Source organism: Artemia franciscana, chromosome 18 (assembly GCF_032884065.1).
Source record: "Artemia franciscana chromosome 18, ASM3288406v1, whole genome shotgun sequence".
NCBI lineage: Eukaryota > Metazoa > Arthropoda > Branchiopoda > Anostraca > Artemiidae > Artemia > Artemia franciscana.
In genome coordinates this window covers 24872214-24899987 of record NC_088880.1, presented here as the reverse complement: position 1 = coordinate 24899987, position 27774 = coordinate 24872214, and the positions used below count along the sequence as shown (strand labels likewise).

General features: G+C 38.4%; 1 protein-coding gene across 3 annotated transcripts in view; it reads right to left on the bottom strand.

Moving 5' to 3' along the window:
- Positions 1 to 27280, bottom strand: part of LOC136038798 (low-density lipoprotein receptor-related protein 1-like) — a gene marked incomplete at its 5' end in the record, with an annotated part of 269617 nt that extends 242337 nt beyond the window's left edge. For all 3 annotated transcript variants that reach the window (XM_065722181.1, XM_065722182.1, XM_065722179.1), the window contains 4 exon segments: positions 11212 to 11401; positions 12462 to 12666; positions 18691 to 18871; positions 27047 to 27280. In XM_065722181.1, the coding sequence (XP_065578253.1) occupies positions 11212 to 11401; positions 12462 to 12666; positions 18691 to 18871; positions 27047 to 27280 (810 nt within the window).
- Positions 27281 to 27774: the final 494 nt, after the last annotated feature.

The window sequence follows — 27774 nt, the reverse complement described above, 5'->3', positions numbered from 1 at the left end:
GATTTGCGGACTTGAGTCCTCCTCCCGCATAGAGGTTGAAATACTACCCGACCCTCAAAAGGACGACTACCTGTGGTTATTAGCCGGCCAAAATATAGTACTGTTACAGATATAAAGACAGATGTTAGCCAAATCCCTGGTAATCCCTGCTAAATTTATGGGTGCAAATGCAACAATGTTCAATTTCCATCTCTAACAGAGGTCGCATCAGATGAGAAGCCTAAGAAGCCACAACCATGAGCCTAGCTTTTACTTAAGGCAAAATTTGGTTGGAAACAGATGGCTATTCTTATGGATGTCCCAATGACAAGGATTTGCGGACTTGAATCCTCCTCCCGCATAGAGGTTGAAATACTACCCGACCCTCAAAAGGACGACTACCTGTGGTTATTAGCCGGCCAAAATATAGTACTGTTACAGATATAAAGACAGATGTTAGCCAAATCCGTGTTAATCCCTGCTAAATTTATGGATGCAAATGCAACAATGTTCAATTTCCATCTCTAACAGAGGTCACATCAGATGAGAAGCCTAAGAAGCCACAACCATGAGCCTAGCTTTTACTTAAGGCAAAATTTGGTTGGAAACTGACGGCTATTCTTATGGATGTCCTAATGACAAGGATTTGCGGACTTGAGTCCTCCTCCCGCATAGAGGTTGAAATACTACCCGAATCTCAAAAGGACGACTACCTGTGGTTATTAGCCGGCCAAAATATAGTACTGTTACAGATATAAAGACAGATGTTAGCCAAATCCGTGTTAATCCCTGCTAAATTTATGGATGCAAATGCAACAATGTTCAATTTCCATCTCTAACAGAGGTAGCATCAGATGAGAAGCCTAAGAAGCCACATCCATGAGCCTAGCTTTTACTTAAGGCAAAATTTGGTTGGAAACTGACGGCTATTCTTATGGATGTCCTAATGACAAGGATTTGCGGACTTGAGTCCTCCTCCCACATAGAGGTTGAAATACTACCCGACTCTCAAAAGGATGACTACCTGTGGTTATTAGCCGGCCAAAATATAGTACTGTTACAGATATAAAGACAGATGTTAGCCAAATCCCTGGTAATCCCTGCTAAATTTATGGGTGCAAATGCAACAATGTTCAATTTCCATCTCTAACAGAGGTCGCATCAGATGAGAAGCCTAAGAAGCCACAACCATGAGCCTAGCTTTTACTTAAGGCAAAATTTGGTTGAAAACAGATGGCTATTATTATGGATGTCCCAATGACAAGGATTTGCGGACTTGAATCCTCCTCCCGCATAGAGGTTGAAATACTACCTGACCCTCAAAAGGACGACTACCTGTGGTTATTAACCGGCCAAAATATAGTACTGTTACAGATATAAAGACAGATGTTAGCCAAATCCGTGTTAATCCCTGCTAAATTTATGGATGCAAATGCAACAATGTTCAATTTCCATCTCTAACAGAGGTCGCATCAGATGAGAAGCCTAAGAAGCCACAACCATGAGCCTAGCTTTTACTTAAGGCAAAATTTGGTTGGAAACTGACGGCTATTCTTATGGATGTCCTAATGACAAGGATTTGCGGACTTGAGTCCTCCTCCCGCATAGAGGTTGAAATACTACCCGACTCTCAAAAGGACGACTACCTGTGGTTATTAGCCGGCCAAAATATAGTACTGTTACAGATATAAAGACAGATGTTAGCCAAATCCCTGGTAATCCCTGCTAAATTTATGGGTGCAAATGCAACAATGTTCAATTTCCATCTCTAACAGAGGTCTCATCAGATGAGAAGCCTAAGAAGCCACAACCATGAGCCTAGCTTTTACTTAAGGCAAAATTTGGTTGGAAACTGACGGCTATTCTTATGGATGTCCTAATGACAAGGATTTGCGGACTTGAATCCTCCTCCCACATAGAGGTTGAAATACTACCCGACTCTCAAAAGGACGACTACCTGTGGTTATTAGCCGGCCAAAATAAAGTACTGTTACAGATATAAAGACAGATGTTAGCCAAATCCCTGGTAATCCCTGCTAAATTTATGGGTGCAAATTCAACAATGTTCAATTTTCATCTCTAACAGAGGTCGCATCAGATGAGAAGCCTAAGAAGCCACAACCATGAGCCTAGCTTTTACTTAAGGCAAAATTTGGTTGGAAACGGCTATTCTTATGGATGTCCCAATGACAAGGATTTGCGGAATTGAGTCCTCCTCCCGCATAGAGGTTGAAATACTACCCGACCCTCAAAAGGACGACTACCTGTGGTTATTAGCCGGCCAAAATATAGTACTGTTACAGATATAAAGACAGATGTTAGCCAAATCCCTGGTAATCCCTGATAAATTAATGGGTGCAAATGCAACAATGTTCAATTTCCATCTCTAACAGAGGTCGCATCAGATGAGAAGCCTAAGAAGCCACAACCATGAGCCTAGCTTTTACTTAAGGCAAAATTTGGTTGGAAACAGATGGCTATTCTTATGGATGTCCCAATGACAAGGATTTGCGGACTTGAATCCTCCTCCCGCATAGAGGTTGAAATACTACCCGACCCTCAAAAGGACGACTACCTGTGGTTATTAGCCGGCCAAAATATAGTACTGTTACAGATATAAAGACAGATGTTAGCCAAATCCATGTTAATCCCTGCTAAATTTATGGATGCAAATGCAACAATGTTCAATTTCCATCTCTAACAGAGGTCGCATCAGATGAGAAGCCTAAGAAGCCACAACCATGAGCCTAGCTTTTACTTAAGGCAAAATTTGGTTGGAAACTCACGGCTATTCTTATGGATGTCCTAATGACAAGGATTTGCGGACTTGAGTCCTCCTCCCGCATAGAGGTTGAAATACTACCCGACTCTCAAAAGGACGACTACCTGTGGTTATTAGCCGGCCAAAATATAGTACCGTTACAGATATAAAGACAGATGTTAGCCAAATCCCTGGTAATCCCTGCTAAATTTATGGGTGCAAATGCAACAATGTTCAATTTCCATCTCTAACAGAGGTCGAGTCAAACGGGAAGCCTAAGAAGCCACAACCAAGAGCCTAGCTTTTACTTAAGGCAAAATTTGGTTGGAAACTGACGGCTATTCTTATGGATGTCCTAATGACAAGGATTTGCGGACTTGAATCCTCCTCCCGCATAGAGGTTGAAATACTACCCGACCCTCAAAAGGACGACTACCTCTGGTTATTAGCCGGCCAAAATATAGTACTGTTACAGATATAAAGACAGATGCTAGCCAAATCCCTGGTAATCCCTGCTAAATTTATGGATGCAAATGCAACAATGTTCAATTTCCATCTCTAACAGAGGTCGCATCAGATGAGAAGCCTAAGAAGCCACAACCATGAGCCTAGCTTTTACTTAAGGCAAAATTTGGTTGGAAACTGACGGCTATTCTTATGGATGTCCCAATGACAAGGATTTGCGGACTTGAGTCCTCCTCCCGCATAGAGGTTGAAATACTACCCGACCCTCAAAAGGACGACTACCTGTGGTTATTAGCCGGCCAAAATATAGTACTGTTACAGATATAAAGACAGATGTTAGCCAAATCCCTGGTAATCCCTGCTAAATTTATGGGTGCAAATGCAACAATGTTCAATTTCCATCTCTAACAGAGGTCGCATCAGATGAGAAGCCTAAGAAGCCACAACCATGAGCCTAGCTTTTACTTAAGGCAAAATTTGGTTGGAAACAGATGGCTATTCTTATGGATGTCCCAATGACAAGGATTTGCGGACTTGAATCCTCCTCCCGCATAGAGGTTGAAATACTACCCGACTCTCAAAAGGACGACTACCTGTGGTTATTAGCCGGCCAAAATATAGTACCGTTACAGATATAAAGACAGATGTTAGCCAAATCCCTGGTAATCCCTGCTAAATTTATGGGTGCAAATGCAACAATGTTCAATTTCCATCTCTAACAGAGGTCGAGTCAAATGGGAAGCCTAAGAAGCCACAACCAAGAGCCTAGCTTTTACATAAGGCAAAATTTGGTTGGAAACTGACGGCTATTCTTATGGATGTCCTAATGACAAGGATTTGCAGACTTGAATCCTCCTCCCGCATAGAGGTTGAAATACTACCCGACCCTCAAAAGGACGACTACCTCTGGTTATTAGCCGGCCAAAATATAGTACTGTTACAGATATAAAGACAGATGCTAGCCAAATCCCTGGTAATCCCTGCTAAATTTATGGATGCAAATGCAACAATGTTCAATTTCCATCTCTAACAGAGGTCGCATCAGATGAGAAGCCTAAGAAGCCACAACCATGAGCCTAGCTTTTACTTAAGGCAAAATTTGGTTGGAAACAGATGGCTATTCTTATGGATGTCCCAATGACAAGGATTTGCGGACTTGAATCCTCTTCCCGCATAGAGGTTGAAATACTACCCGACCCTCAAAAGGACGACTACCTGTGGTTATTAGCCGGCCAAAATATAGTACTGTTACAGATATAAAGACAGATGTTAGCCAAATCCGTGTTAATCCCTGCTAAATTTATGGATGCAAATGCAACAATGTTCAATTTCCATCTCTAACAGAGGTCGCATCAGATGAGAAGCCTAAGAAGCCACAACCATGAGCCTAGCTTTTACTTAAGGCAAAATTTGGTTGGAAACTGACGGCTATTCTTATGGATGTCCCAATGACAAGGATTTGCGGACTTGAGTCCTCCTCCCGCATAGAGGTTGAAATACTACCCGACCCTCAAAAGGACGACTACCTGTGGTTATTAGCCGGCCAAAATATAGTACTGTTACAGATATAAAGACAGATGTTAGCCAAATCCCTGGTAATCCCTGCTAAATTTATGGGTGCAAATGCAACAATGTTCAATTTCCATCTCTAACAGAGGTCGCATCAGATGAGAAGCCTAAGAAGCCACAACCATGAGCCTAGCTTCTACTTAAGGCAAAATTTGGTTGGAAACAGATGGTTATTCTTATGGATGTCCCAATGACAAGGATTTGCGGACTTGAATCCTCCTCCCGCATAGAGGTTGAAATACTACCCGACCCTCAAAAGGACGACTACCTGTGGTTATTAGCCGGCCAAAATATAGTACTGTTACAGATATAAAGACAGATGTTAGCCAAATCCGTGTTAATCCCTGCTAAATTTATGGATGCAAATGCAACAATGTTCAATTTCCATCTCTAACAGAGGTCGCATCAGATGAGAAGCCTAAGAAGCCACAACCATGAGCCTAGCTTTTACTTAAGGCAAAATTTGGTTGGAAACTGACGGCTATTCTTATGGATGTCCTAATGACAAGGATTTGCGGACTTGAGTCCTCCTCCCGCATAGAGGTTGAAATACTACCCGACTCTCAAAAGGACGACTACCTGTGGTTATTAGCCGGCCAAAATATAGTACTGTTACAGATATAAAGACAGATGTTAGCCAAATCCCTGGTAATCCCTGCTAAATTTATGGGTGCAAATGCAACAATGTTCAATTTCCATCTCTAACAGAGGTCTCATCAGATGAGAAGCCTAAGAAGCCACAACCATGAGCCTAGCTTTTACTTAAGGCAAAATTTGGTTGGAAACTGACGGCTATTCTTATGGATGTCCTAATGACAAGGATTTGCGGACTTGAATCCTCCTCCCACATAGAGGTTGAAATACTACCCGACTCTCAAAAGGACGACTACCTGTGGTTATTAGCCGGCCAAAATAAAGTACTGTTACAGATATAAAGACAGATGTTAGCCAAATCCCTGGTAATCCCTGCTAAATTTATGGGTGCAAATTCAACAATGTTCAATTTTCATCTCTAACAGAGGTCGCATCAGATGAGAAGCCTAAGAAGCCACAACCATGAGCCTAGCTTTTACTTAAGGCAAAATTTGGTTGGAAACGGCTATTCTTATGGATGTCCCAATGACAAGGATTTGCGGAATTGAGTCCTCCTCCCGCATAGAGGTTGAAATACTACCCGACCCTCAAAAGGACGACTACCTGTGGTTATTAGCCGGCCAAAATATAGTACTGTTACAGATATAAAGACAGATGTTAGCCAAATCCCTGGTAATCCCTGATAAATTAATGGGTGCAAATGCAACAATGTTCAATTTCCATCTCTAACAGAGGTCGCATCAGATGAGAAGCCTAAGAAGCCACAACCATGAGCCTAGCTTTTACTTAAGGCAAAATTTGGTTGGAAACAGATGGCTATTCTTATGGATGTCCCAATGACAAGGATTTGCGGACTTGAATCCTCCTCCCGCATAGAGGTTGAAATACTACCCGACCCTCAAAAGGACGACTACCTGTGGTTATTAGCCGGCCAAAATATAGTACTGTTACAGATATAAAGACAGATGTTAGCCAAATCCATGTTAATCCCTGCTAAATTTATGGATGCAAATGCAACAATGTTCAATTTCCATCTCTAACAGAGGTCGCATCAGATGAGAAGCCTAAGAAGCCACAACCATGAGCCTAGCTTTTACTTAAGGCAAAATTTGGTTGGAAACTGACGGCTATTCTTATGGATGTCCTAATGACAAGGATTTGCGGACTTGAGTCCTCCTCCCGCATAGAGGTTGAAATACTACCCGACTCTCAAAAGGACGACTACCTGTGGTTATTAGCCGGCCAAAATATAGTACCGTTACAGATATAAAGACAGATGTTAGCCAAATCCCTGGTAATCCCTGCTAAATTTATGGGTGCAAATGCAACAATGTTCAATTTCCATCTCTAACAGAGGTCGAGTCAAACGGGAAGCCTAAGAAGCCACAACCAAGAGCCTAGCTTTTACTTAAGGCAAAATTTGGTTGGAAACTGACGGCTATTCTTATGGATGTCCTAATGACAAGGATTTGCGGACTTGAATCCTCCTCCCGCATAGAGGTTGAAATACTACCCGACCCTCAAAAGGACGACTACCTCTGGTTATTAGCCGGCCAAAATATAGTACTGTTACAGATATAAAGACAGATGCTAGCCAAATCCCTGGTAATCCCTGCTAAATTTATGGATGCAAATGCAACAATGTTCAATTTCCATCTCTAACAGAGGTCGCATCAGATGAGAAGCCTAAGAAGCCACAACCATGAGCCTAGCTTTTACTTAAGGCAAAATTTGGTTGGAAACTGACGGCTATTCTTATGGATGTCCCAATGACAAGGATTTGCGGACTTGAGTCCTCCTCCCGCATAGAGGTTGAAATACTACCCGACCCTCAAAAGGACGACTACCTGTGGTTATTAGCCGGCCAAAATATAGTACTGTTACAGATATAAAGACAGATGTTAGCCAAATCCCTGGTAATCCCTGCTAAATTTATGGGTGCAAATGCAACAATGTTCAATTTCCATCTCTAACAGAGGTCGCATCAGATGAGAAGCCTAAGAAGCCACAACCATGAGCCTAGCTTTTACTTAAGGCAAAATTTGGTTGGAAACAGATGGCTATTCTTATGGATGTCCCAATGACAAGGATTTGCGGACTTGAATCCTCCTCCCGCATAGAGGTTGAAATACTACCCGACTCTCAAAAGGACGACTACCTGTGGTTATTAGCCGGCCAAAATATAGTACCGTTACAGATATAAAGACAGATGTTAGCCAAATCCCTGGTAATCCCTGCTAAATTTATGGGTGCAAATGCAACAATGTTCAATTTCCATCTCTAACAGAGGTCGAGTCAAATGGGAAGCCTAAGAAGCCACAACCAAGAGCCTAGCTTTTACATAAGGCAAAATTTGGTTGGAAACTGACGGCTATTCTTATGGATGTCCTAATGACAAGGATTTGCAGACTTGAATCCTCCTCCCGCATAGAGGTTGAAATACTACCCGACCCTCAAAAGGACGACTACCTCTGGTTATTAGCCGGCCAAAATATAGTACTGTTACAGATATAAAGACAGATGCTAGCCAAATCCCTGGTAATCCCTGCTAAATTTATGGATGCAAATGCAACAATGTTCAATTTCCATCTCTAACAGAGGTCGCATCAGATGAGAAGCCTAAGAAGCCACAACCATGAGCCTAGCTTTTACTTAAGGCAAAATTTGGTTGGAAACAGATGGCTATTCTTATGGATGTCCCAATGACAAGGATTTGCGGACTTGAATCCTCTTCCCGCATAGAGGTTGAAATACTACCCGACCCTCAAAAGGACGACTACCTGTGGTTATTAGCCGGCCAAAATATAGTACTGTTACAGATATAAAGACAGATGTTAGCCAAATCCGTGTTAATCCCTGCTAAATTTATGGATGCAAATGCAACAATGTTCAATTTCCATCTCTAACAGAGGTCGCATCAGATGAGAAGCCTAAGAAGCCACAACCATGAGCCTAGCTTTTACTTAAGGCAAAATTTGGTTGGAAACTGAAGGCTATTCTTATGGATGTCCCAATGACAAGGATTTGCGGACTTGAGTCCTCCTCCCGCATAGAGGTTGAAATACTACCCGACCCTCAAAAGGACGACTACCTGTGGTTATTAGCCGGCCAAAATATAGTACTGTTACAGATATAAAGACAGATGTTAGCCAAATCCCTGGTAATCCCTGCTAAATTTATGGGTGCAAATGCAACAATGTTCAATTTCCATCTCTAACAGAGGTCGCATCAGATGAGAAGCCTAAGAAGCCACAACCATGAGCCTAGCTTCTACTTAAGGCAAAATTTGGTTGGAAACAGATGGTTATTCTTATGGATGTCCCAATGACAAGGATTTGCGGACTTGAATCCTCCTCCCGCATAGAGGTTGAAATACTACCCGACCCTCAAAAGGACGACTACCTGTGGTTATTAGCCGGCCAAAATATAGTACTGTTACAGATATAAAGACAGATGTTAGCCAAATCCGTGTTAATCCCTGCTAAATTTATGGATGCAAATGCAACAATGTTCAATTTCCATCTCTAACAGAGGTCGCATCAGATGAGAAGCCTAAGAAGCCACAACCATGAGCCTAGCTTTTACTTAAGGCAAAATTTGGTTGGAAACTGACGGCTATTCTTATGGATGTCCTAATGACAAGGATTTGCGGACTTGAGTCCTCCTCCCGCATAGAGGTTGAAATACTACCCGACCCTCAAAAGGACGACTACCTCTGGTTATTAGCCGGCCAAAATATAGTACTGTTACAGATATAAAGACAGATGTTAGCCAAATCCGTGTTAATCCCTGCTAAATTTATGGATGCAAATGCAACAATGTTCAATTTCCATCTCTAACAGAGGTCGCATCAGATGGGAAGCCTAAGAAGCCACAACCATGAGCCTAGCTTTTACTTAAGGCAAAATTTGGTTGGAAACTGACGGCTATTCTTATGGATGTCCTAATGACAAGGATTTGCGGACTCGAGTCCTCCTCCCGCATAGAGGTTGAAATACTACCCGACTCTCAAAAGGACGACTACCTGTGGTTATTAGCCGGCCAAAATATAGTACTGTTACAGATATAAAGACAGATGTTAGCCAAATCCCTGGTAATCCCTGCTAAATTTATGGGTGCAAATGCAGCAATGTTCAATTTCCATCTCTAACAGAGGTCGCATCAGATGGGAAGCCTAAGAAGCCACAACCAAGAGCCTAGCTTTTACTTAAGGCAAAATTTGGTTGGAAACTGACGGCTATTCTTATGGATGTCCTAATGACAAGGATTTGCGGAATTGAGTCCTCCTCCCGCATTGAGGTTGAAATACTACCCGACTCTCAAAAGGACGACTACCTGTGGTTATTAGCCGGCCAAAATATAGTACTGTTACAGATATAAAGACAGATGTTAGCCAAATCCCTGGTAATCCCTGCTAAATTTATGGGTGCAAATGCAACAATGTTCAATTTCCATCTCTAACAGAGGTCGCATCAGATGGGAAGCCTAAGAAGCCACAACCACGAGCCTAGCTTTTACTTAAGGCAAAATTTGGTTGGAAACTGACGGCTATTCTTATGGATGTCCTAATGACAAGGATTTGCGGACTTGAGTCCTCCTCCCGCATAGAGGTTGAAATACTACCCGACTCTCAAAAGGACGACTACCTGTGGTTATTAGCCGGCCAAAATATAGTACTGTTACAGATATAAAGACAGATGTTAGCCAAATCCCTGGTAATCCCTGCTAAATTTATGGGTACAAATGCAACAATGTTCAATTTCCATCTCTAACAGAGATCGTATCAGATGGGAAGCCTAAGAAGCCACAACCATGAGCCTAGCTTTTACTTAAGGCAAAATTTGGTTGGAAACTGACGGCTATTCTTATGGATGTCCAAATGACAAGGATTTGCGGACTTGAATCCTCCTCCCGCATAGAGGTTGAAATGCTGTTAATCCCTGCCAAATTTATGGATGCAAATGCAACAATGTTCAATTTCCATCTCTAACAGAGGTCGTATCAGATGGGAAGCCTAAGAAGCCACAACCATGAGCCTAGCTTTTACTTAAGGCGAAATTTGGTTGGAAACTGACGCCTATTCTTGTGGATGTCCTAATGACAAGGATTTGCGGACTTAAATCCTCCTCCCGCGTAGAGGTTGAAATACTACCCGACTCTCAAAAGACGTAAATTCAAGGCATCAATTGTTTGAGTAAATTTTGTTGAGGTCAAGCAAACCCTTTTGGTAGATATCTTGATGACTTTAATTGAGAGATACTCCTACCCCTCACCAATTCTCTTTAGAGAATGGATTGAGCCAGGGTTCCAGAAAACACATGAAAAGGACTAGCTGATTCCCAGATTCTAGTTTTGTTTGATGCAGCAATCTCTGCTGATAACAAGAATTTAGGGACTCTAGTGAGATTGATTTTGTTCCAACTCAAAAAGACACAGTGTGGAGATGAGCTTTCACTTTAAAACAAATTTTTTACAGAGTGGCTACACTTCCTGGTAAAAGTGGTGATTACAAGAATTTTGGACCAGAAATGCCACGACTAGGGCTCTAACACCTTTTCCTACATATTTAGCTGAGGTCATTATTTTTGTTTATATATATATATATATATATATATATATATATATATATATATATATATATATATATATATATATATATATATATATATATATATATATATATATATATATATATATATATATATATATATATATATATATATATATATATATATATATATATATATATATATATATATATATATATATATATATATATATATATATATATATAAATAAATAAGGAGTATGCTAAAATCATAATTAAAGAGAAGCAAGCTTACAATCACTTGTGTCGTCAAAAACAGCAACAATACCCATAGGTCGAGCAATATCCTTTCGAAGCCACGTCACGTCCTCACCAGTGAACTTGTTAGCTCTCAATACGGCATGAAGGACCCAGTCTGTCCAGAAAAGCTGGTCACCGTACACTGCCAGGTCAAAAGGATGATGTGGCGTAACTTTTGATAACACCTACCAAAAAAAAAAAGATTCTTGAATATATAAAATGCATTCTTACACATATGGTGATAAATCAGATATTAAGTCGGAATTATTTCTTAACAGTAGATACACATGTCATACTTTATATAATCCTCAAGCGTCCGTAACACCTCCCAGCCAATTTTTAATTCGAAAACTGCACTGAGATCTTATAAAAGTCAGACAATAGTTTCCCCGAAGACTTCTTTGCAGTCAGATCAGAATCAGTTGGTTTACAGATGCTCAGAAGAGAGAATACGTTTTATTTTCTTATTTTTTCTTGCACCAGAAGCCCAAAGGCAAGCGACTATATCTCATATCAGATTATTTTCAGTCAGTAGGTTTCATTAAACATGATTTTATAAGTACTTTGTAAAGTAAGTTCTGTTTTGTCACACGGCTCAGGGTCAGAGCTGGAACTATCACTGTTTCTTTATTTGGGGGGGGGGGGGAGGGGACTTAATAGGGGGAGGGGACAAACTATTTCCTCCAGTCTCACAAAACAGTATATGTTAGGGTTCCTTTTTTGCTCTTTGTTATGCTTGTTACCCGACAGGCAAATTGACTAGAGGATTATTTTTGACAGATAATTGAAATCGCTATTTATCTCGAATATTAGTTCCAGTCACACAAAAAAAGGTGAAAGAGACTCACATGTACAGAGAAACAAATGAGAAATCAAAAAAAGGAGGGAGGAATCCTCCGTAAAAATATGTCAAATATGGTGGATTGAGCTATCCAGAATAATTCCGTATGTCAGGGTTCCTTTTCAGAAAATGTAGCACATTGTTTGTAACGGTAGTTAAGACCCAGAAGCGTAGCTTGTTTGGGGTCATTTCCGTAAAATGTTCCAGATAAAAGATGAACATACCTTAACCAAGTTTAATCTTAAGAAGAATTACCAGTATCATCTAATATAGTTTCAAAAATAATTGGAATAAAAAAATTATGCGATTTTTTCTGTAAATTTTAGAAGAACAAAAACTTTAGAGCCATGAACTTTAAAAAAAACTTCAGAAAAATAGCAATATTGTAAAAAAAAAAATCTTACCACACGATTGGACCCATCCAATTCTGCTCTTTCAATCTTATCCAGCCTAGCATCAGCCCAATAAAGTTTCTGAGCCCTTAAATCCAGTGTCAGAGCATTTGGCATATTAATATCAGTTGTTATTATTGACTGAACTTCTAGTCCGTTAGTGTAAGCACGTTGTATAGCTGGTGATCTCTTGTTCCAATTAGTCCAGTAAACACGTCTGGAAATATTACATAAAACTAAAGATACAAATACAATGAATAATAATAAAAATTATAAGTAATAATAAAAAGAACACATATAATATAGATAAATATAAAAATCATAATATAATATGTAATTATGATAAACAAAAAAACAAATTTTCTAAAGTGAGAATTTTACTTTTTAGTAAGTCTTGACTTTAACTGAGAAATTCGAGAGGTAAGGCCGATTTTTACGGGATTTATATTAGCTGCTAGAGTAAATTTAAGAATTCAGGGCATATCTAATTAAGCTTATTTATATTTATATCAGTATTGATTCAGAGTTCAAGGTGTGAGGACCTATATTTGGATTGAACCTATCACTAATATTTGGTACAGGATTATCGTCTCTACCTGACATATAGCCAATATTTTCATAATAATTAATTCAGTGTCCAAAGAATTATAAATAAGCGGATTATTTTCAGACTTGAGTGAAAATTCCCTTGGGAACAGTGATTTCTCTTATCGATTTTTTCATGAACTATATATGATATAGGTCAGGATTAAGCAGTTGCGAATAATTATAATTTCCGATATTATAGTTGATTGCGTTACGATAAAGGTGAGAGGAGAAAAGTAAGCAGAAGGGTGGGGGAGAGCTGTTTGCAAGAGCCGTGGTACCCGCCGGGCTTGTCCCTTAAATTGCGGGGACAAGGTAGGCAGCCTCCAACGCTTCCCTTACTTCTCTCGCAAGTGAACCTTCAATCTAGAGAAAATGGGAATTGGCAATTGGTGCGAAAATGAACTTTTCTACAATCCTATCCTGTGCTTTGTACAGAAAAATCTTGCTAAAGGAGTTTCGCCCGATACGATAAAAGAGTACTTGGCCGATTTCTTCGAGTCTTCTTCTCTTGGTGAGACCCGTAAATTGCTTTTTTTAAATCTTTTTCCGAATGAAATCCCATCGAAGCGCGTAGGAGCCAATGCTGCATTAAACTGTGCTTCGGACATTATTTCTTCGCTTGTAAAGTGCGATTCCCAGAACATAAAGCTTCCGGACTTTGTTATCAAATGTCCAAGCGAAGTGCCAATGATCCCTGTCGATGCCTTCAGTACCCTCAGTGCCAAGGTGAATTATTGCCTTGAACAGCTGCGTGATATTGCGTCTAAGGTTACAGAGGGACAGTCTAAGCTTGTAGCCCCTACTCAAAATACGAAAAAACCGTCCTACACTGTCGTTGTAAGAAACCCACCCCCGGAGCTCAGCGACCCTATCCTTCGCATGAAGAAGCTCAAAACGTTGGATGGTCACGACGGAATCATAAGTCTAAAATCTAAGCCACATAGCAAAAGCTGGGTTGTGATGGTACGCGATAAGCGCTCAGCCGACTCACTTGCTGAAGCTGTTACTAGCTCCATCCCTAACGCTGGAGCCAGAGTGATTGATAAAAAGCCTTTAGCTTTGGTCCGGGATATACCCCATAATTATTCAAGAGCTGATTTGGAGGCCTCAGTGGAAGGACTTATTAGTGCTAGTCAAATCGGCGACTCTCGTACTTTTCGCCTCGAGTTCGTCGACAAAACTGCTCTGAATGCGGTTCTGGAGTCAGGAATCCGTATTGGATATGAAATTTTTTCGCGCTAAGCCCTTTCAATCCATTCCACGTCGATGCTTTCGCTGTCAAAGTACTGATCACCTGATTGGAGCTTGTCCCAGCTCACCAGCACATCCCAAGTGTTCCAGATGTTCTGGCCCTCATGTGAATTCCAAGGAAAACCCTTGCCAAGCCTCGCCAAAATGTGCAAATTGCACTATGGAACACGTAAGTTTTAGCCTGAAATGCAAAGTTCTCCGATCGGCTCTCAACAACGCTAATAAATGAATGCTCAAACTCCGTTTAGCTTTGTTTCCCTTAATATTAATGGTACAAAAGACAAGGATCTACTGATAAGTGAGCTACTTGAAAATGATATTGTGTTTCTACAGGAGCACCTTCTCTCTAAAGTGAATGTTGATAGCCTAAAGCGTTCTCGGACCCATTATACCTTCTTGAGAGCCGCCCAAAAAACCCGTGGAAGACCATCTTGAGGTCTGGCCATCTATTTCAGACACAAGACTCAGCCGATATTATTGCAAAGCGACGCTAACATCTTAGCGATAAAATGCGGTGATACCGCATTTATAAACATTTATTTCCCCTGTAATAAAAAGACTGTGCAGTCATTGTCTAGTTTTTCACAAGCATGTAATCGCCTACGAACACTACTTAGCGACCTTTCAAAACAAAATACCAAATGGGTTCTCGCCGGTGACATGAACACTGACTTATTATCTAATTCCGACCGATCTGAAATCTTTCTCGATTCACTACCTGGAGGATTCCATCTTGCTGATAAAGATCTTCTATTTACTTATATTCACAATCGTGGTGGTCTTACTTCCAACCTTGATCATGTAATTGTGTCAGATTCAACTCTACTTTCATCAATAGTTCATGTGGAAGACTCTAAAATCGACGACGATCATTTACCAATCACGTGCCAACTATCTTGCTCCATGGCGACCTCTGTGCAACGTAACTCTCCCAAGTGGTTCTCAAAGTTAAATTGGGAAAATACCAATGTTCCACTTTATGTATTGACATTGTCCCAGTTATTATCATCTATTAAAGTGCCATTCCACTTATTGCAAACATCTGTATCTACAACTTCAACGCGGATAGATATCAACTCGTATTATCAGCAAATAGTGTTCTGTCTAAAGTCTGCCGCTAAAACAGCTGTACCCTCCGAGTGCGTGCGAACGGGTACTCGCAATCCCTTTTGGAAAGTTGATCCTAAAGTGAAGATAGCTAAACAAAAAGCTAAGTTCTGGCTCCGTATGTGGATAGCCTGTAATCGTCCTTCTTCTGGTTCAGTACATCAAATAAAACAGAAAACCAAACGAGAGTACAAATATTCCCTGCGTAGAGCGAGACTGAATGCCTGGGATGGTCCTTGTGACAAGAAATCCTGGGATCGTGTTATAAACAGTGTTAAGTGTTCACCTCCAATTAATTCGTCTCTTCGGCTATGTGACTTCGTTTCTCATTATAAAAAAATTTTGCTTTCGTTTAATATTAATCTCCAAAATCATTTTACAAAGCTTATAAACTCAATCCTCCCAATTCGTATCAACCAATCTCAAGTGTTGTCGGTGGAATCTGGTGTTATACTCCAAGCTCTTATGCAAGTGAATAAGTCTGACTCTCGAGATAGTGATGGTCTTTGCTTCAATTTTTTTGCCTATGATTGTCCTGAACTGCTGAAGCATTTGCAATTATTGTTTCAGATGTGTTTGGCACAGTCCGTTGTGCCAGATAGTTTTTTGTCCGGTTGTATATCTCCCATAGTCAAGAGGGGTAAGGACCCCAGTGCTTGCTCTAATTATCGTCCTATCACTGTGTCTTGTTTTGTTAGTAAGCTATTTGAATATGTACTGCTACCGGCCATTAACTCCAAGTGCAATTTTACACCCTTCCAGCTTGGTTTTAGAAAAGGTATGGGCTGTTTTCAAGCTCACCATATTGTGGGTCGGCTAATGAAACAAGCTGTTGCTCAAAAAAGTCCCCTGTATTGTTTGACTGTTGACATATCTAGTGCTTTTGATAATGTAATTCATTCAAATGCTTTGTTTTCTCTAGCAGCCTCGGGTGTTAACCTTTCTATTGTTTCCGTGCTTAAGTATTGGTATGTTAATTCTTCAGTTAGGGTGAAGTGGAATGGTACGGTAGGGGAGTATATTCCTGTTAAAAAAGGCGTTAGGCAAGGTGCCGTGTTATCCCCGAACATTTTTAAATGTGTTTTAGCTTCGTGTCTCCAACGTCTTCAACCGTCAATTTTTTACAATGATAATTTAGGCATTAGTCACGTTACTTATGCTGATGATGTTCTGCTTATTAGCCGGACAAAAAATAGTCTAATTACCAACTTCTACCGGCTTTCAGCCGCACTATCCACAGTAGGCCTTTCAGTTAATGCCTCCAAATGTGAGTTTTTGTGTTTTGGGAGTCCTCCACCAGCATCACCTCTTTGCTTGGGTTCTTTAACTATACCATGTTCAGCAAGTATTAAATGGTTGGGTCTCTCTTTTTCCACGTCACTTTCGTCTACTTGCTCCGCTATTACGTCCAGCGTGCTGAAAAGTATGCGGGTTGGATACGCGAAAATTTCACCAAATCGTGGTCGGTATAACCGAAATGGACTATGCCGTCTTTATTCTAGTTTTTGTGCCCCTGCTGTTTTTTATCATTCTTGTTTTGCTTTCCTCCTTCGCAAGAAGGATACAAAGAAAATACGCTCAGGATATTTTAAGTATTGCAAGTATTTGCTGCGTCTGTCTCGGTGGTATCGGAATCATACAGTCGTATCTAAATTTGACATCGTTGATGCGCCCTCGCGACTGAAACATTTATCTAAAGATATATGTTTTAAAACTCGGCAAATGGTCGGTGTTTTTGACCCTCTTTGGCCATTTTTTGATTGGAGGTAATTTATTTATGTTGTATGTCGTTATGCTGCTATGTTATTTATGTTGTTATGTTTTTTGTCTTGTTTTTTCTTTTTTTGTGTGTTTACTCCACAGTTTAATGTACTTTGTGGGTTATAAATAAATTATTAAAATTATTATTATTATTTGTCAAACAACAAGCTGAACAGAAAATGTGGTTCTATCCTCCTTTCTAAGGTTAGGACGAAAGGAAGACTGAGATGGCTAGGAAAAGTTTTACGACTGGATAATGACAATCACTGGAGATTGTCCTATTTGGCCATTCATCAAGGGCGAAAGGAAAACAACGTTGTTCCCAAATAGGATAAGAATAGGGCATACGGATAGATTTAAAAGAGAATAGAACTTTGTAGAACCCGGTTAAGACTGAAGCTTTGAAGAGATTGGTATGCAGGAGGAGCATGTGTAGCAGTGTTGGCCTCAAGTGGTTTGGTGCTCCAGTGATTGTTAGAAGTAGTAGTACTAGTTCAGTCGATTTATGACTTTACTATTTGTCCCCCAAAAACTATATAAATTTTCTTTAGTCTAAAGATTTTTCTATTCATAAAAAAACGTTCTAGCTATGTTTTAAACCTTTTTTTTTACTTGAGGTTCTTGGTCAGCAGGGTCACCAGGGCAGAGGGAACTAGTTGACAGCGCCGTCAGTCTTCTCAAGGTGGTTCTGTCTTGGACAAGTAAGTGGGCCTCGTTTGGGACGTTTTTGCGGTTGAAAAGCTGTTGGTTTATGATATCAGACCACCTGGTGCGCAATCTCCCTCTAGGACGTCACCAGCCATTTTAAAGGGGTTGGAATCCTAGATGATCCTTGTAGGTGTGCTTGGCGAAGGCGGAGTAGGTGGCCGTACCTCCTCAAGGAGCAAGTTTCTATTTGAGCAGAGAGATTTTCTAGCTTCAGGATCTCAGTGTTGCGGATCTGATCATGCCATTGGAATCCTTCTATTCGAACCAGGTGTCTAGTTTGAACAGCATCAACTTTCGTAGCTGTGTCTGAGTTATCGGCCAGCTTTTAGAAGATTATAGCAATATGCTTCAGACTGTGGCATTGTAAATTCGAGCTTAGTTTTGGTGACTAATTTGTGGTTTGAGGAAAAAAGCCCTCAGGAGGCGTCCAAATTCAGAGTTTGCCTTGGTTGATCTGGCAGGGATTTCAACATCAAGTGTGCCATTTAGGATATAATTAATCCGAGATATGTGAACTGCCTTACCAAGTCGACAGCTTGGCCGTTAATCTGAACATTTAAATGTGTCGCCGAAGTAGTCTGATTTATAGGCATTATCTCTAGAAGCTGCGGTCAAGATTGTCACTAAGGACAGCTACATCGTCTGCGAAGTCAATATCAGAGAGGTCCTCCCGACATAACTGATACCAAAAGGGTTTGACGCTTTTAAACACAGTTGTATATATTATGATAGATTTAAAGATATAAAATATTGTTAGCTGCATTTTTTGAAAGATTTTATTTTAGAATTGATAATAATAATAATAGCGAAGGAAAAAACTACTTACGAGTCACAGCTATCTACAGAAATCCCTCGTAGAGCATCTTGCGCTGTAAGTCTGATAATTTTGTCTACCGGGGCATCGGTTGAATTCAAAAAGAGTCTGCTAATTGTAGCATCACTGGAAGAAGTCCAGAAAAGAGCATCACGGGGGAAATCATAAGCCAGACCCTCGATAGCACCTTGATCTGAAATTGAAAAAAAAAATATAGAATTACCCCAGTTCATTCCTTCATATTAGAATGCTTTTGCAAACCTGTCTAAAACTATCCTTGAGAAAGAATTAAAATGGAAGATTTATTAGGTGGAGTGGGGTGCCTCTATATATATCAAAAGTATAGATTCACCCAAACAAAAATATTTTCGAAGAAGGTGCTTTGCACCAACCTTATGCAATTCCCACTTGACCCCCTTCCCCTCCCCCTTTTCGTATGTAGACATCTCTTTAGGGTGTTTCCAAATATCTTCAACCTCTGAATTTTTTGTACACAACTTTACGGGTTAAGAATGAAAATACACGTTCTTTTTTATCTTTTTATCTATATTTAAATTTTTTCTTCTTCAATTTCCTTGTTATTAAAGGCCAATAGACCATCTTTTCTCACTAATTAATTTAAATTAAGGTCCAAAAAAGAAGTTTTTCAAAGAAAATTAAAGGCCATATTAAATTTAAGATCAGCAGATACAAATACCTGTTAAAATTCAAACTAGACGCGACAAGAAATTACTATTAAAAAATAAATGAAACCCAAAACGAACAGAAACTAAATAAACAATCATAGCAGAAAAACACACAACAAGTAATAATATAAATGAAAAAATTACAATAAATGATTATTAAAAAATAAGTGAGACCTAAAACGAACAGAAATTAAATAAACAATCATAGCAAACAAACCTACAATAGGTACTAATATAAATGAATAAATAAATCTAAAAACAAGTAAAACTTGGATTGAATACACAAATAAAGCTTGAAACTAACAAAACTATTAAAGAATAAATGAAACCCAAAACGAACAGAAGTTAAATAAAACAATCATAGCAAAAAAAAACAACAAGTACTGATATAAATGAATAAATAAATAAATTGTAACGCTTAAATTGAATATGTAAGTCAAGCTTAAAACGAAAAAAAAACATTGTATAATTGAGTCTGGGTTTCGCCTCTTTCTCTCACTGTAAAAGTCTAAAACTTACTGCGTCATTGGCGTTTTACTGAAAACAAATTATACTACAAATATTTTCTTTTTCAGTTATTACAGCATTGAAAATGAAAATAAAAATTACAGCGAAACAAAATCTTGAACTGATTATTTTTTAACAATTTATATCATTCTATAAAAAACATTCAGTTTGATTTTATTTGTGCTTTCCAAGACTCTTCAAGATCCATATAGTTTTCAGTAAAGCGCCAATCCCGCAGTAGGTTTTAGACTTTGACAGTGAGAGAAGGAGGCAAAATCCAAACTCTTGTTTGTAGTGATTTTTGTTCGTTTCAAGCTTGATTTGCATATTCAATTTAAGTTTCACTTGTTTTAGGATTTACTTGTTCATTTATATTAGTTCCTATTGAATGTTTGTTTGCTATGATTGTTTATTCAATCTCTGTTCGTTTTGGGTTTTATTTGTTCTTTATCAGTAATTTCTTGTAATTTTTTCATTTATATTAGTCTTGTTGCATGTTCTTTGCTATGATTGTTTATTTAATTTCTGTTCGTTTTGGGTTTCATTTATTCTTTAATAGTAATTTCATGTCATTTCTAGTATGAGTTTTAACAGGTACTTGTATCTGCTGACATTAAATTTAATATGACCTTTACTTTTCTTCGAAAAACTTCTTTTCCAGAACACTTTTTACATTAATTTTTGTTGGTTTTTGATTGCAAAAAGTTCCAAATTTATAGAAAATGCCTTATTTCAAAGTCAATTTTTTTTTTTTTAATATCAACTTTCATTAAAGTCTGAAAACCTAGTATCAAAGTACTGAAGAATCAAAGTAAAGAAAGCATCAAAGTAACAATAAGCAAGTTCCGTAGCTCTGAGCAGTTTATCCGGGGCGGGGGAGGGCCAAACCTGAAAGCATATTTATTTGGCGTTTGAACTATTCTGAATAAAATGGCTATCTCAAAATTTTGCCCGGGTGCTCTATGGGAAAGTGGGGCATGGGCTAACTGCCCATTTATCACTTTTCATTCTTAAAAAAAGAACTATAAGTTTCAATTTTCGATCAAATTAGCCCCCTCCAAAATTAATACGTCCACCCCTTCCACAAAAAACTTATATTCTAATAATAGACAACTTACATAAGTTAAAATTCTTTCCCTCGGGGCTATGGAGGATTTCTCAACCCCAAGTTAAAGAAATTTGAATTTAGGACTATTTTGAACAAAATGGCTATTTCAAATTTTTTATAAGATGCATTTGGGGGGAAAAGGCAAAAGAGGGATGGGGGGCTTGTTACTCTTTGAGCATTTTCGATTCTTAAAAAGGGCACAACAAATTTCGATTCCGATCAAATGAACTTCCGCCAAATTTTATACTTCCATGCCTTCATAGAAGCTTAATATATTAACAATGGGCTGCTAGCATGACGCTGTTTCTCCCAGGGCCGGGAAAAGTCACATAGCTCAAACGCGGATAGCTATTAGACGTTTGGATGATTTTGAACAAAATGGCTAACTCAAATTTTGATCCAAAGCATTAAAAAAGGCGTGGTGGAGGGGGGGGGGGGTCCTACCATCTGATTACTCTTGAATTTTAAAATATGGAGCTAGAAATTTCAATTTCAATCGAATAAGGCTTTTCCGAAGTCTCTTGACTATTTCAGACATAATGACCATCTAAAAAATTTTATTGGATGCGTTTGGGAAAAGAGGGCATTGAAAGGGGAGAGAGGTGTTGATGCCCTCCAATCATGTTTGACTCTTAAAAAGGGCACTAGAATTTATTTTTTCCAATTGACTGAGCCACCTCCGAAGTTTACAACACCACCCCTTGCATATGAAGTGCCTCTGGAGAAAAAAAATTGGAGCCTTATGGCCTTGGGGTTTTCAGAGAGAGGCTAGTTGCCATCGTATCACTTTTGACTCTTAAAAGGGCATTAGAAATTTCGATTTGCAATCGAATGAGCCCCCTCCGAAGTTTATACTACCATTCTTTCCATAAAAACTTTATATGCACCCGGAGCATAATTTACAACACGCCCCCAAGCTTTAGTGGGCTGTTTTATTTCTGGAGTCTTTGTTATATGATCTTTGGTCTATTTTGAACAAAATGTATGCATTAAAATTTAATCGGACGCATTTGGGGAAAAGAGAGTTGGCGGAGTTTCAATCGGATCACTTTTGAATCTTAAACAGGGAATTGGAACTTTCAACTTCTAACCATTTGAGTCCCCTCCGAGGTTATAAACTTTAAATAAAAACTAATAAAAACTTTATATATCCCCAGGGCATAAGTTACAACCCTTCCCCCGTGCTCTAGAGCGGAGGCATTATGTTGACCCTGAACTTTCTGTTATCTGATCATTACACTATTTCAAACAAACTGGCAACCTCAAATCATGATCGGATGCATTTGCGGAAAAGAGGGTGTGTGTGTAGGGGGGTGGGCGGATGCCCTCCGATCCCTTTTGACTCAATGGGTTTGAGGTAAAAACGTATGGGGGGGGGGTCTAGTTGCCTCTTTTGAATCTTTAAAAGTGAACTAGAACTTTAATTTACAATCAAATGAGCCCTGTCTAATTTTATACGAGCATACCTTGAATCATATAACCATATATGTCTTCAGGACATAACTTGCAACACCTGTCCCCGGTCCCTGAGTGGTTGCTTCGACCCTGAAGGTTTTATTATCTGACGTTTGAACTATTTTTAACAAAATGATTATCTCGAAATTTTTATCGATAGGTTTGGGGAAAAAAGGGCGTGAAGGAGGAGGGGGGTCTAGTTGCCCTCTGAACTCTTTTGACTCTTAAAAAGTGAACTAGATCTCTAAATTTACCATCAAATGAGCTCTCTCTGAAGTTTATACTAACATCCCTTCAATAAGAACCAAAATTGCCCCCAAGGCATAACTTACAATGCCTGCCCCCAGGCCTTGGGGGTTGTGTCAATCCCGGAGTTTTTGTTATATGACCTTCGAACTATTCTTAACAAAATAGTCATCTTTAAATCTTATAGGATGTATTTGGGGGGAAAAGGGCATGAGGGGGGAGCTAGTTTCCCTCTGATCTCCTTTGAATCTTAAAAAGTGAACTAAAATTTTCAATTTCCAATCAAATGACCCCTCTCTAAAGTTTATACGAGCAACCATTCTATAAGAACCACATATGCCCCCACGGCGCAACTTAAAACACCTGCCCCCAGCCCTGAGGGGTTTTGTCGGCCCCAGCGTTTTTATTATCTGATGTTTGAACTATATTTAACAAAATGGCTGTCCCAGAGTTTTATCGTATTTGTTTGGGGAAAAAAGGGCGTGGGAGGGGTGGCTAGTGGCTCTCTGATCACTTCTGACTCTTAATAAGTGGACTAGAAGTTTCAATTTTAAATTCCAATGAGCCCTCTCTGAGGTTTATACGGGTATCCCTTCTATAAGACCCATACAAGCCCCAGGGCATAACTTACAACACCCGTTCCCGGGCCCTGGTGGGTTGTGTCGACCTCGGAGTTTTTTTTTATATGATCTTTGAGCTATTTTTAGCAAAATTGCTATCTAAAATTTTTTATCGGATTTATTTGGGGGGAAAAGGTCTAGTTGCCCTCCCATCACTTTTGACTCTTAAAAAGGCCACCAAAACTTCCAATTTCCAATCGAATGAGTCCCCTCTGAAGTTTATACGACGAACCCTTCCATATGAAGTGCCTCTGGAAAAATAATAATAAAACATTGGAGCCGTATGGCCTTTACTATAGGCAACGCTATAGCGTTGCCTCTGATTTTCATCTTGAAATCTTTTAGTCTTTCATTAAATTGCTCATTAAATTATTTTAGCGACACATCCTTTTGCTTCCTAAAATGTTTGCTTATTTTGCTGCAAGTCTTCCAGATAAAAGCAAACCAATGATAAAAGAAAATGCGACCCAGGATACAAAGGGTCCAATAGCTAAGAAGACATTAACATAAAAAGAAAAAGAAAGAAAAGAAGAAAGCTACAATTTTGTAAGGAAGTAATGAATAAACGAATCATCAGGATTTTCCAGCTCTGTAATTGATGATGTGTGCCCTCAGGTTGGCGCAAAATCAGCAAATGAAAGAAATGAAAATATATAGGAGAAAATAATAAGTCTAGCATACACTGTAAGAAAGCTCAAGTCAAACAGAAGAGAACAAAATATCTGCTCTTGACCTTCAGGTGAGGTGAGAGCCTCCCCCGTCTCACATATCCCTTCCAGGACTATATATATAAAAAAATCCAATATTCTTCAGAAATAACAAAGACATGCAAATGAGGAGATTCCGGAAGGACCCCCTCCTTTCCTCAACAATATTTTTTTCCAAACAAAACTAATTAATGACGTTAAAACTTGAAAAGGTCAGAAATTAATCTATACCTGAGAAGACCTACTGACCCATCAACTCCAACCACTTAAAGCTTGATTGGGATCCAACAACCTCGTTTGGTCGATATTAAAGGGACAAAGTGTTGCCCAAAACAAAAAGTTGGACATTAGGTTATAGGTATACTTCGTACCTACTTTGGTTGAGGACTAACTCCTCCTAGTTTCTCCTTTTTGTATGCTTCACCTTATAACAAATCCCCTGCTCTCCCTCCTCTTAACTCCTTTTTGGTATTCATTTCAAAAATACAGATAAAAGTCTCCTTCCCTCAGTAATTAAAAAAAAAGTAATTAAAATTTCCATAGTACAGATATTGATTATACTCTCAATAAAGTATAAGTAAAACTTCAGTAAAGACTGAGGGGGAAGATAACCCCTAATATATATCTCTTAATCTACAAAATAATTTATGCTCGTTTTCAAGCCTTAAATTTCAATTGAAAAAGAAACTCTCTTAAAGGATTCCAATCTTTTCCACCTGTGTGTGGATAAGCGCACGAATGTGATATTTTATTTCAAACTTACGAATGTTCCTATGACAAGAAGACTAGAGATGAGAATTAACATAATGGAAATTTATAGAAATTTAATTAATGGAAATTTAGTACACTAGAAACGAAGTAGATTTTTATTTCTTGGTGTAATTAATAGCAAATTTTTATATACTTCAAAAGAACTTTCTTTTTCATTTTCACCTCTTACAGTTAACAACCAGCAGAACGTTGATTCTGATATAAAAAAGAACAACTTATAAAAGCAGAACATTCTTTCAATAATAGTGTAGTTGAGGATAAGCACGTGGTTAAGCCGAGCTTTCTCTATCTTAGGTTAAGATCTCTCTTTATTGAATCATGCCGTATCTGTATTTGATTATATTATTATATTATGTTATATTATTATGATATTATAATTATTATATTACTATATTAATTATTATAATATTATACTATAAACTTGTAGTTAAGTCGTTCTTTTTCCCATTTTGAAGAGAGTTTTAAGGCGTTGAAAAGCTCATATGAGAAAAAAAAGGTCTGTCTTTCAACGAGACTAAAACAGAGTTTATTGTCTTCAATCGCAAAGGAAGCGTTCTTGCCCCAGAAGTAAAACTTTGTCACAAGATAATAGAATCTTCTTCTTCTTTAGAGTGCATCTTGGTCTACCTGTTGATTGTAATGTTAAATTGATTCGTCTTTTGTTAATAGATGATTTTACTAGTAAAGTCCGGGAAGCTTACGGTGCGATTGTATCTTTGAAAGCTTCATAAAGTCAACGGATTCGGGCCCAGCTATTTTTGGTGATGGTTACACCCCATGCGTTGGCGCTCTCTCCGTTTTGGATTCTCCTATCTGATAAGAATAAACACACAGTGCGCTCTTGTTACTACCGTTTTTTTTGTAAATTTCTTTTGCGCTTGCCTGCTCGGAAGCGTAACGCAGCTATTATCAACCAATATAACATACGAGTTTAACGGAATTATGAATTGTGATGAATTGTGATATTAGAGCTTTGTGATATTAGTGTCTATTTGCTGATCTGCCTGAATATATTTGTGCAATTTTTTTTGCTTTTTTTGTTGTTGCTACCTTTCCTTTATTACTCCGCTAGTGACATTATGTCTTTTTCAGTGGGAAATAAAATTCACTCATTCATTCAATACTGCTGGTCTTCGATGAAAAGATGAGTAGTGGGAAATAAAATTCACTCATTCATTCAATACTGCTGGTCTTCGATGAAAAGATGAGTAGTTTTACATAGACGTCGAAGGCTGTTCTGAAAGACACTCCCTTGATAAATTTGAAACAAGAGTTGCCCATAAAAGCAGCTTTTAGAATCCCCCCCCCCCTTCTAAAAAAATTACTGATTTACCCCCATCGCATATTGATAGTATGCACCTATGTATACCGTACCTTTTCGGTTGAAGCTGTAACATAATTAGGGAGCATACCTGATTCTAAAATACATAAAACATAATTATCACTATAATAATTGAAGTAAGCTTTTTTCCCAAAAGAATTAGTTTAGAAAAGATCTTCCTTACTAGCAAAGTTTTGAGGAAATTCTGAAGAACATTTAAATAGAGATATACAACCAATAGAAAACTGAACTCCTTTTATTTTAAGTCTGAGGAAAAGGGAATTCGAGTTAGTTCCCCCCTTCCTGTATATGCAGAACCTTAACCAAAATATTGTTTAAAATGGGCTGCACATTAAATTTTTCTATATGGTCAAATATGAAATCATACCGAGTTTTGAAAAGGACTTTTGTTTGCATTCTGGCATAGTTAGATGGTCATAGAACTTGAAAATATAAAACGATATACCTGAAGATTGATATAGCTGGCTAAGGATCCAGATACCCCTCTTCTGACTTCATCCCTGCCCAAAGAGTCTGGAAAACTGATACGTAAAAACGCTTAAGGGGGATTTGAATTAAATTCAAGTAGTTGTGGACATCAAGCCATGGCTAATTGTAGAAAAAGCCAAGACAGATAGTCTGATTGATTGAGAGGCAAATCTGGCATAAGCTCTTATTAGGATTGTAAAAAAATGATGTCAGTTCATTTGTTGATAGATAAGTCTATCTATCACCCGTCCATGAGTGATACCTAGGGCAGAACTAAGAAGGATAGTCATAGAACTAAGGGGTGAAATAATTGGATTGATTTTGGGTTGTTACGTGACAGACTATGTCAATCAGATTAAAAACAATTAGCGCCATTGATATGCAACTAAAAAATTAAAAATATATAAATAACAAAATAAAAGATAAAATTAAATAATTTATATTATGAGTCAACTTACGATCTAGAAGTATGGTATGACCAGTTCCATCGAAATGGACCATGTTAATACTTCCTCTTCGAACATCCGAGTAATATAGCTTCCTCCGTCGGTAATCATATGTTAGACCGATCACGTTCCTTGTTAAATTCTTATCTTCGATAGGTGGGAATGGTGCATTCAAAGCTTGATCAGCATCGACATTAATTGTTTCTATTCGAACCACAGAACTGAATGCAACGAATTCATCATAATCTAAAAAAGTTTCAATCATAAAAGAAAGAAGTGATCTACTGTTTTTTATAGGATTAAAAAATGTAATATTTATTAATTACATATAGGATCACGACAGTTATGATTGGCAATCCCTTCGAAATTGAAATTTTATAAATTAAAACTTTTCTTTTAATACATAGTGTAAAATAAAATAAAAAAGCAGTTCTTACCCCAAATACGTTGATTTTAAAGAAATCTCCTGTTATATTACAAGAATTCATTCTCTGACGACGCAAGATAGATCTTGGAAAAAATGACCTGAATTTTTATTTTTTGTAAGCTTCAGAATCTGGGAGCCACAATCTCCCATACCCCTTTTAGGATCTTAGTCGAAAATACATAAAACAAAAAGGAGGAAACAATAAACCTAATTTAATATGGTAGGAAGAAAGAATAAATTCTGGGGGAAATAAAAGGAAATTGAGAAAAAAAAATAGGATTAGTTTTGATATTTTGAGTTGAGTTTGGTATAA